The 12,267-nt window shown below is 34.9% G+C and overlaps 1 protein-coding gene across 2 annotated transcripts in view; it reads right to left on the bottom strand.

Moving 5' to 3' along the window:
* The window catches only part of LOC106668828 (lachesin-like), a 179,274-nt gene that overhangs the window by 57,286 nt on the left and 109,721 nt on the right, over positions 1 to 12,267 (bottom strand). For both annotated transcript variants that reach the window (XM_014397961.2, XM_024226354.1), the window contains exon 2: positions 5,111 to 5,217. In XM_014397961.2, coding sequence (XP_014253447.1) covers positions 5,111 to 5,171 — 61 coding nt within the window. In that variant the 5' untranslated portion in view covers positions 5,172 to 5,217. The remainder of the gene's footprint in view (positions 1 to 5,110; positions 5,218 to 12,267) is intronic.

The following is a 12,267-nucleotide window of genomic DNA, read 5'->3' on the forward strand; positions in this document are numbered from 1 at the left end:
ATTTCTATTCACCCAAACTGTTTGTTTTCTGCGTAATTGTGCCATTCTTGTGGGCCGTGTTGAGAGTACCAGTGAGATATTCCTGTTTTATGTTTAAATACGTAGGATTTTGAAGAGGTGGGGAAGAAAGTCTGTATAGAAAGACGATTTTATACTATGAGGAGTCGGCTTCTTTGAGGTGAAAGGCCAGAATATCCTTTTAGGATTATATAGATGGGGATAATTAGGGAAAGGAAGGCCAAATTGTTGAAAAATTAGACTATGTAGAAATGTTTGATGTGTGGAATGTGGTGATTATTTTATGTTATATTATATGTTTTGTGTGATGTGATCTATCTACGTTATCGATATTGAATTTGATTATAGATATTGGCGTAGCTTCGATTGAGTTTACATGTGCCTGTTCTGTAATTGATGCTGTGTTTATCTCCGTTGAGGTAAACTATTTCTAAAAAGTTACGTTTATGTTTGTTTTGTTCTATGTGTAATATTTTTGGATTGTTGAAGTAGAAATTGTGTTGGTGTACAAAATGGTGGGTAGCCAGTGCTTTGTTTGGGGTTTTTGCACTCACAGATATGTTGCTTTACTCTCTTTTCCAGATATTGGGACGTAATACTAATGTAAGTTGACGGACAATTTAAACAACTGATTTTGTAAATTACGTCAGATTTATTTGTTACTGGTGTGGTATTTTGGAAAAAAAGTGTGTGAATTGTTTTATAGTTTTTGAAAGCTATTTTAAAGTTATCGGAAGAGAGAGAAGTGTTTAATTTATGTGATACGCCGTGAATGAATGGCATGGAAATGTGTCGACTAACACCATCCACTATTACTAATAATACTACATCAAATCTATCAAATACAGACAAACCAACATAGTTGGTTGATTATTCTGTTGATTATGTGTTTAGGGTAGTGATTGTTATGGAGGATCTGCTTGTATATCTTTATGTTCTTGTGGTGAAATGATTCTTGGCTTAGGCTAATAATTCTGTGAAGTAGCCCTTTGGCCGTGTTTATTATATGGAGAGGATGGTGAGGTGTAAAGTTGAGGTAGTGATCTGTGTTTCTTGGTTTTTGATACCAATCTGTGATTAATATGCCATCTGGTTGTTTTATTACCAGTGTATATAAAAATGGTATTGTTTTGTTGTTTTCGATTTCATGTGTAAATTGTAGGCGTGGGTGAAAGCTATTAAATGTATCTAATGTAGTTTGAATTTGATCTGTGGAAACTGCTGTCAATATATCATCTACATATTTGGTGAGGAAGGGTAATGTGAAAGGAAGTTGTGGTATAACTGTGTTTAGTAGATGTGTCATAATTATGTCTGCAAGTATCGGGCCTAGGTGGCTATGCCAAATAATTGTTTGTAAAAATGATTGTTATATGTGAAATATCCGTTAATACAGTAGTGTCGAACCATTGTTATGAACGTGTTTGTGTATGGTGTTATGTGTGGCCATTTATCCTTAATAATGTTCAGTGTTGGGTCTATTGGAATGTTGGTGAACAATGATGAAACATCTAGGGATATGAGAGAGTAGTGTGAGGGGATGTGAATATTATTAATTTTGTTAATGAAATGAAATGAATCTTTTATGTTATATGTGTTATCTGTGATGTTGTTGAGTATGTTGGTTAGGTATTTTGTCATGTTGTATGTAGGGGAATTTACAATATTTTTGCTTGTTGCATATTTCAAGTGCAGTTGGAAATTAAACAATTAATTTTAAAAAGCGTTTTTGAAATCCGGAGATTGCAATTTTTGTATAATGAATATGGGTAAACTGGAACTACTGTTACACAATGTACACACACTGATAATTTTAAATTTTTTATTTTCTTTTCTAACGAAGTGAAGTACTAGAAGAGGACTGACTGGCACAACAGCGTTCGATATTTGCAGTAATAAACGTCATGTGATTATTTACCGCCGCTACTTTGCCTTGTCAGCAGTTCATTGATTTAGCACAAGCAACTGCCCTTTACACCAACTTAACTTGCCATCTTCTTTTAAAACAGGAAACTGACGGACTATAAAAATACATTTGTAGTTACACTAATCAATACGTAACATCTGTTAATTACTGTTGCTTGCTAAAAAATAATATTCACTTGACGATATAATAGCACAGCAACATACCCAATATTAGAGTGCTCCCTTTAGCGCTCAAACCTTCGTTTTTTGTGCCGATAAATGTAAGCTATCCTAGCAATAGCTTTGTAATTGTTTTGATTTGATGCCCGATTTTGTCCCCTCAAAAATGTTCTAGTATAGTTTTCATATAAGCCAGAAATACTATTCAACAATGCTATCTAATGATAGAGGTGCGAGACTGCGTTCGTTATGACTAGCGTGCGTTTTTTGACATTAAAAAAGGGAAAATTATGTACATAAATGTATTTATATAGTTTATTTTTAGAACAATACGTAATATAAAATATAAAATGAGAGTAGAAATTCTCGCAATAATATTCATCTGCCTCTCACCATGTAACCAATTTCCTAACTATATGCTGAAGAGGAAGGCACAAGCCTGGATAGGTTTATTTATGGATTTTTCGTGCATTTACAAATATTGCTCAGACTGCTTTTTTCTTCTAACAGTGTTTGAAGACGGATTCCTGGAAACTTAGATCGGTTGTTTTTAAAATAAAAATGGTCGTTAGTTTTTTATTCTTTTAATGCCATACTTTTATTCCTATATCACAATATGGTAAAATATGTGATACAAATAGGGAAAATGAAGAAAAGGTATAATAAAGTTTAATTTACCCCAATACGTGTAACACTAACGTTTTAAATTTCTTTTAAATTTCACAAATTTCAATAGCAAGTTGTAAAATATTTGACTTTAAAAAACGTGAACTTTGGAAACTGAAGAACATCCTCTCTTATACGTACTATTGCATATTGAGATCTTATCTGACCGAATTGTCACCTTATATACGCATTAGGGCGACCTCAGGGAAATATGCTTGCCCCATCTCTTTTTTGAATATACACTGCAGATATTTCTACACACGGTAACATTTCAACACATACATCCGATGTTGGTAGAGCGATTCTTACACGTAATTCGGACCCCTCAATTAACCCTCAACACACAACAACACTTGAATGAATTAACAATATGGTTCATAAAGTGGAGAATGAAGATAAATCTAACGAAAAGCGTACAGATAAATTTTACCTTTTATAAAACATCTGTCCTGCAGAGAAAAACCCCATTGCCTACAACTGACCTTGTGCGTTGACTGACTTGCTTGCAATCTCCTTACCACCTAGATCGGGGATCGGGGACAATATATAACCAATACTCGGATTCTCTTCTTCGAAATGACAAGGCAATCAAACCTTTCAAACAGGTTAACCCTTACTCACTTAGGGGTGGAAATGAATTCTCAGCGTCCAAGGCAATTATGCTAGGAGCATCCAGTTCTTGGGTCATTCTTTACCTCCTACTAATATACAAGCGAATTTCATTCTTTAGTAAATTTAATGATTGCACAATTCGCTGATGATGTTGAAGCTTTGAGCAAAGCAGCTGAAACCAGACAAGTAGAATGACATTTCCAACATGTCTTTGATGCGGTGAACCAATGGTGCAATAAATGGAATATAATAATAAATCACAGCGAATCCAGTATTGTTACTTTTTTTGTCAATTGCCATTTCCTCTTAAAAGACCACTGTAGTCACCACTCGTATGGCCGATTTGTCAACAAGCATACAATCTCTGGGGATCAGCAGTTAATACTCAAGTCAAAACCATACAAAATCGTGTTTTAAGAATTATTACGGATACCAAGGTTCGTGCTTAACTCGATCACGCACTACGATCTCTGTCTCCCCAAAGTTTCGAATATGGTATCGGATTGTTACAAACGATTGAACTCTTCCATGACTACCTAACGGTGGCCGAACACCGCCATGCAGCAATAAAAGACTTAAAAGGTAGCTTTTGGCATTTGATTTAATTTTACGTAAAACGATTTATTTGGAATTCAAAATTAATTTAGATAAATTACAAAGCTTAAAAAAACATTATTTACAATAACTTTTCGCCTTCATTGTGTTAAAGTAACCAGATCTGTTTAGAACTTCTGAAGGTTCTGTCACACGCCCATCTTCCACGTTTGTTATGGGCGTTAAATTTTTATTAACTTAAATTAAAACTTAATTAAATTAATTTGTTTAATATTCCAGTAGGCATAAATAGTATAAACCAAATGTAAAAAACTAAACAAAAAATAATTTTTTACTTAAAAAACAATGGGAAAGTTGTTTGCAGGATTTAACACTTTTATTTTTTTATTTTCAACTACGAGGTTATTTGAACCCTCGGGGTGCCGGTGTTTTTGAAAAAAAGCCCATTTGTAAGTATGTCGGGTTCAAATGCAGGGCCGCTGGATTCCAACCCGGGACCTTTACCTTACAGTGAACGCCGTGTCAACGCCTAAACCGTTGCGGCCACCGCCGCCCCCGATTTAACACTTTATTTCTTAAATATGTAACGTTTTTTTGAAATAGTTTTCTCCCACACCAAAATCGAACGAATTTGATGGAGTAATTATAGGAATGTTTGAAAAGAGAGCTTATGATAAAACAAAATCCATTTAAACTGTCTCTGTTTTTGAAAACAAAATAGATTGGCCGGACTAAACGTCGGCATTCAACAAAAAGAAAATTGTGGTTTCTAGCAGAAACGCAAAAATATTATCACACCGTATTTAGTTCAGTGTACAGTAAAACGTAAAGGATTAAACCGATCCGGTTTTAATGCTATCTGAAATTACACTTCAATTAATATGCCTCCTATAATTTCAAATGAGGTTTGCTTGAGCCAGCGTAGATAGGACACATACTTCATTTTCTAATTTTTACGATTTCCAAAAGTTGCAATTACAAATGCAATTCTATTTTCAATAATAAATTAGTTAATTTCAGATAATTATATTAACAACCAGTCTAAAAATACTAAATGTTACATTAAGGTAGTGTTATTCGAAATGCATATTAAATTTTGTTAGATATTACCTGCGCTAAAAATTGCACTAAAGTCAGTACCATGCCTTAAACGCAATAATGATGGGTGACTTACCAGTAATGGTGGGTACGATCGTAGCCAAGGCGAATAACACGAATCGGAGCCTTGATATCATTCTGTGGCTAGCGAGCGCCCATCTGAGTACATGCAGATGACACGACCTGCAAGCATAGAAAAAGGGTCAGCTCCGATTACGGTAATCCCAATGATGGGACAAAAGCCAAATAGCTCAGTTATCTAAGGATTTGCCACATTTCCTGTTATTACATTGCAATAGGACGCAATTTATGCGGGGTTTATATTTTGATCGTTCTCACTGCATTGAGATTTTATCTTTATTATTATGAGTATCAGGTTAAAACCAGATTATTTCATATTGATCGAAATATATTATATATATAATGGTACAGAGGAGAATTGCTTTACGTATTTATTAGGTCCTACAAATCGGTGATTTATGAAGTTGTGTGCACTGGTTGGAATATTACCGAATTGCTCTACAGGTTGAGTAATTTGGTCAGAAGTATCATTTCTCTACTGGCGTAATGGGTATTCTACCAGATCCCTTTTGCCGTTTTTGCGAAAAAAGAAGAAACAGCAAAGCACCTCGCAGAGTGTGATAGGTATGCTAGGTCTAGATTTGAAATCTTTGAAGGAGAGGACATCAACAAATCACTCCCCGAGATAATTGGTCCAAAATCTTGGGGTTTGTGAACAGGTCCAAGAGATTTATGCAGAACGCGTGAGCCGACCAAGTCCCGGACCTTTTAGGGTACGAGTCTACCCAGGCATTTTACCCCTCGGGTCTTGGTCGCCCACCCTGCATAATATATATATATATAAATTTCTCTAAAGAGAGTGGTGTACTCTGGCGGCAAGAAAACAAGACTCGTCTCAGAAATATATTTAATTGCCTCAGCCTTGCTTGGAAATTGACGTGACAGACAACCAACAGCCTGACGAACATTTAATTATTTGTACAAATACCAGACAGGATACATTCCAAAAATAGGACAGTCGTTTTTCGAATAAATCAATTTTGGGAGGAAAATAGATTTAAGTGAGTCTACAGTGTTTGATCAATGGTCCTTCCAATAATTAACTACATTTTACGAAAAAGACATCTGAACAATGTAAAAAACGTATTAGATACACTCAACCGAATAATAACATTAAACAAATAAAACTAAAAAATTTCCCTCAATAATTTTAATAATTTACAATTTTACTTTTTTTCCCCAATCGATATAAAATATTATGCTCAAATTGTACAAAATGTGATATGTATTACTGTTTCTATTTATGTACTCTATTTGAAAGAAGTCTGAGCAACGAATAATTTCGTAGGGCAGCTTTTACTGGCATTGGGAGCAAAAAGAATTCTTTTGCAAAGAGGATAAGAACTCTTTGTAGGGTGGGAGCGATAAATCTGAACAGTTTCGACGTAGTGGCGTTGATACAGTTTTGTTTTACTGTGGTTGGTTGTAAACCGACCTCCAAAGCTAGTTTTCGTATCGAATTAAGGCACGGGGTTCTATAGATATTTTTCACTCTCAATTTCCAAAGGACGAAATCTTGCCATTATGCTTTTCGAATGGCGACAACGTTTCTCTTTTATTGGTACATCCTACAGCGTCGGCAAATTGCATTTTTTTAAAATTATGATTGAATTTTTTCAGTCCCAATTAATAACTACAGCAAGATTATTTCTTACTATTATAGATAAGATTAGTGCATATGAATATTCCATTTTAATTATATTATGCCTAAGCTTAGTGTGTGATACAAACCCAATGGATTAATTAAATGATTGTGTACTCACAGTTACAAAATGTTTGCAACAAATTTTCTGTCAATATAGCAGATTTTTCAAATAACAACATTTATACATCCTTTGTTTTAAATTTGCTGACCACATAATGGAAGAATATAAACTAAATGTACACAATAGTTCAAGGTTCACCGTTTATAAGCGGTTTATTTAGGATAATAACTTCATATATAGTAATTTAAACAGATATGTAATAAGTGGGCAATTTAAAGTTAAAGGAGAGTGATGGTACTTAAATAAATGATAATAAAAAAATCAAACTTTGCTCGCCATGTAACCGAACAGAAGAAACAGTGGTAAATCGTTTTGTGGCTGTGTCGCAAACAAAAAAAATCTCGAATTTCTTGTGCCTCAACAAAGGCGAATTAAACTTTAGCAAATTTATTTAATACTTGAATGGTGAAGATTGGAAAAAGTATTGAAATATTGTAAACTAGGATGTACGTGTCGGTTCACTTTGGTTGTGAAATTGCCAGTAATTTCTGTAAATACATTAATTTATAATCTCTTATAAATCCATTTTATGTTACATACATAAAACAAGTTGAACGTATTTTATTGGATGTCATTTGTGGCATTTTGCTTCAAAAATAGGCTAAATCCGTAAGATGGTCGACTGAACACAAGAAAGACTACTATTAATTTCTTGTAAATAATGTGTTTTGAAAAATATGATAAAAATGTATTTACCAAAAAAATAATCACTGTTATTACTATTATTAGCGCATTGAATATGTACAGTTACTTAATTAGAATAACTTATAGTACTTTTTGCAATTTGAAACAAAGCAATAATTAGTTATTATAACACAATACATACACCGTACATAAACAAACCAAACTGCCTAAAGCCGAAACACTCTTACCCGATGGAACGCTATGCGACGCTACCCGACGCCTTGCCACGTTTTGGTAGGGTGTGCACATCTATGCAACGTCAAGCGCACGCCAGGTACAGTCACACAACGTGTATCACAAATCAAAATAGCGTTGCATCGGGTATGTTCCCGGCTTAAGCCTCACCGTCTGTTCCATGCTACGGCAATACACTTCAATATACTTCAATCAAATACACTGATGGGCAAATTTAACGCACCACTCACCTAACGACCACGAAACCTAATGGATTATTCTTATTCTTAAACCTTTTTCAATGGCTCCAGTCAGGCATTTGAGTGAGTGTCTGTCAGGGTTATAACATTATTAGATAATGGATACATAAAGCGCGAAGTCGCCTGGAGACTGAACGTACATTACTCTACGATAGGAAGTGCTCTTCGGCGCTTCAGAGAAACATGGGCTTTACTTGGAAGCCCAGGACATGGTCAACTCTGACTATAAACGAGAGAGATATAAGTTTACCCGCCATCAGGCTTTTCGGAACTACAGCATTACGGGAAATGTGATAAGAAATATGATAAGGCAAGTACGAAATGTTTCGATTTTCTCCAGGACTGTAAAGAAGGCACAATGAAAATAACAACAATAATAATGTCCTTGATGAATGAGCAAGAATTCCTCAGGATTTTATCAAAAATCATTTCCAAAAAAACGCAAAAGTGTTTTGTTTTAGAATTAGGTAATAAACATTTTCTTTTTAAATGTATTATTTTTACGACCAAACCTATTTTTATGCAAAATATTAATTTACCCAAATATATTAAAATTTATGGGTGGTACTTTGGCCATCAGTATAAACACTGCAGCTCACTCTTAACATATAAGAGTTCTTTTAAATTTATTTATTTCATTTAACCGAAGTAACTTTTTGTCGGTACGTCTTTTCATAATATAGATAATTCATTCAAAAATCACTTTTAATTTAACTACATACAATTACTGAACATGGCTAAATAATAGAGCGAAAGTTTCGTGCATGGAAACCAGGGGCAAAAGGGTTGTAAATGTAGGTGGTCGCGGAGGAGCTTTAACCAAATCAGTGTTGGGGGCAAGGGAAAGTAAAGGAGTTAGCTGGTTTCCACTTTTGAGTCTAGAGCTGGATCTAAAGAAGGGAATGAGTTTAAGATTGTATCTTGGGAGTGGAAGCGAGAGGGGAGAGTAATATCTTATTGGGGTATCTCGAGCTCCGCGGACTTTCAACGAATGAATTATGCTGGGTGGAAACGAGGGGTGAAACGTGGAGTATGTTGTGACATTTGAATTCAAGTTTAATACAGTCATACATTTTAATACAGAGTAGTTAATGTTCGTTATTGGACCCGTGGTGCGATTAGAATATATTGCTTTGTTAGTTTCTAGACTAGGAATTTTTACTGCATCAGCTTACTGGCTGGTATCGTTTAATCAAACAATTTGTACATGGAATGTACAGTTTATAATGGGCAAAGCAATCCGATAACAATTTTTATAGACTTTGAATTGATAGTATTTAATTATTTAAAAATCAAAATAAGAAAATTGGGCTCAACATTTCGTACATACAACACAGCGTTACGTATAATTTGTAAAAGTAATATTAGGAATGATGATCGAGGGATTTTCTCATCTTTTATTAGGGGCACATTTGATTGCTCAGTAGTTCACCAATAACGCACAACTGCATTTCCAAACCACGATGAAGAGCTCGTGGAACCTTCCGTTGTTGATGTCAGGATGAGGAGGGCCGTAAAAGATTCAATAACCTTCGAATTAGGTGTCGACATTCCCGCCCCACACCCGTTCAATGGAATGAAAAATGAGTGAAAGAAGTCCGGATATTAAGGGGTGGTTGCTGCTGACTCGCCACACAGATGTGACCCGACTCAGTTTTTACTCTCTCCCCATCCTACACTGCTTCCAGCGACCAACCCTTCGCTACTGTATTTGCATGCTTCTCTCTAACAGCCCCCTTATGAAATACTTCCTACAGTGACCCAAATATTCTTATCGTAAATTAGAAAGAATCAAAAAGTGGTTCACCTGTTAACAATGCATTTAATTATAATTCCGAGCTAAGTGTAATAATATAAAAATAGGTAGTCAAGTTAAACTGATTATATTGTGTAAAATTTACATATATGTATTTGCAACTGAAATAAAATAACACGATTTGTTTTCATGTCAGAGTTATTACCGAATAGTGATACTCCAATATAAAGTATTACATTACACTTCATGGCTAGCCTATTTTCTTTTTATAAGTCCTGAGGAATTGCTAAAAGGTGACTTGGAAGCGCGTTGAAAAAGAAAAGGATTACTGTGAATGGAAAGGGTGCAATGGAATACCTGTCTGTAAACATGTCTATGAATAAACGTGTAAAATGTGAATAATTATGCATTTGCATTCTTTATAGAAAGAATACATATGACTTCGTAAACAATTGTAAACTGCTTTCGAAGTGGTTCAGAGGTTCATAGAAAAACAAAGGAGAGCCACAGGTCACGGGTGCCGGCGCAGTTAGGGTTCATGGGAGTGGGCCATTGGGCGCGAGTACTGTGGTTCTTGGAGGGGTGTGGGACATGACCCTAGAGTCTTTATAAAAAATTAAATTAATTTAAAAAAGTGTAAAGGAATATATAAATCTCAATTTTATTTACGTACATAGAGTTGGTACGACAGTTCATTACGTACACTTTCTATTTGTACACATTTGCTCAAATATACGACAGGCTAGTTGATTTAATCAGTTATCTCAGTAGGCGTTCGATAGCGTTGGCCGGCATTCTCTTAAAGTAAATTAAACGATTTTGGTCTTACATATAAAATAATAAAGTCAATTAAACATTTATTCTGTAATATATCTGCCATGGTGGTATGTGGATGGGATTTCTCGGAAATTTTATACTGGAATTAAAAATACTGAACCGCGAGGGAGTTTTTTTAATAGAGGTGGAAATAAACGACAAATAAAAAAAATTATATATCATATGAGATGTCCTATAAATAAGAATGTTACCCAATCAAAATTAACAGTTATATTGAAATGTTTTCGGTATGTTGCCCCTAAGTGGTTCCATTTGATCCCTAATGATATCAAATGTGAAGTAAATCCCAAAACAATTTCTAAAAAAGTAAAGTGTATGCTATTTGAGTATGTGACTAAAAACAAAAACAAAAATCAGTACCTACTACAATCGACTCTTGTTAATAGGAAACTTGATAATTCGAATTTCTTGATAATACTTACCCCTCAGCGGGCACCTCGGTAAAACGAAAATAATAACAGTAATACGAAATGTTTTGTAACATGGGGAGAAAAAGCATGCTATTAATCGCAATTAAGCCACTTCCCATCTTATCTTTGCTATATTTTTCTAAATTTCCACTTGGTTACTTCCTTAGGATCTTTTTTCCTCTACTTTGTTATGTTCTGAGGTCAGTGTTTTTTCAATATGTTGTCAAAATCATTTAAACAAAGGACGCCAGGTCACTTTGAAACAAAAACCACTTGGCGATGTTTTTAATAATGCTTACCAATGTTCAATTGTACAATTGATCTATTTCCGCTTTTTATTTTATTTTTACTATGTTTTATGTATGTACAGTTGGAATTATTTGGAAAAATGCATATCAACTCTTGATAATTTTTTCGAATTAAATTGAGCTAGAGCGGAGCTCGACAGTCCATTCCGAATGTCCAAACTGTCACAGTAATGTCTTGTACACAGTTAATTATGTTTTGATAGTCAGTAAAGATTTCACTCCTAAAAGTCTTCGTAATTGTTTAAGTCTTCTGTTAAGTTGTTATCTCTCAAGTCTTGTGTTGAGATTCGAGTACAGAGTTAAGTCTAGGTATCTGTATACCCTAACGATATGACGCGAGTGGAAATTGGTAGCTCTTTGTTATTGGTGTACAGTGGAGGTCAAGAGGGTTTTTTCAATGTAAATATGCACGGTGAACATTTTTCCTTATTTAATCTTTTCCTTCAATTGCTGCACCGATCATTGATAAGTCGAAGGTGTTCTTGGATGCTGAAAGCCGATTGGATATGATTCGCGATAAAAGAAAATTGCTGTATCATCCACTTAGGTGACAAAGATGGTATTGGGATCTACAGGACAGTCAGCAGAAATGGTATAAGGGATGGGACCAGGAATGTTCCCTTGTTGGATGCCGGCTTGTATAGGTCTGATATCTAAAACTCGTTGCCGCACCCACTCTGGAGCGGCGGTCAATTAAATTGGATTCAATAAAAAGTTAATTTGGTACGGGTAGGAATCATTTAAGTTTAGAGAGTGCCTAGATGACAGGCCAACCAGAAACGTACCAAAGCAAAACTCAGAAACGTTGCTGTATCATGGAATGATGGGGATGGAATTTGAATTAGCGACGACTGATTCCATGTGGATCTAGAATGCGTATTAAATGTAAGAAAGCTGATGGGATATATAGAAAGATATGTTGGGAGTTTTATGAGCTGAGAGATGGAAATTAACAAT

The sequence above is a fragment of the Cimex lectularius genome, unplaced genomic scaffold, assembly GCF_000648675.2.
Source record: "Cimex lectularius strain Harlan isolate CLEC.00 unplaced genomic scaffold, Clec_2.1 scaffold155, whole genome shotgun sequence".
Lineage (NCBI taxonomy): Eukaryota > Metazoa > Arthropoda > Insecta > Hemiptera > Cimicidae > Cimex > Cimex lectularius.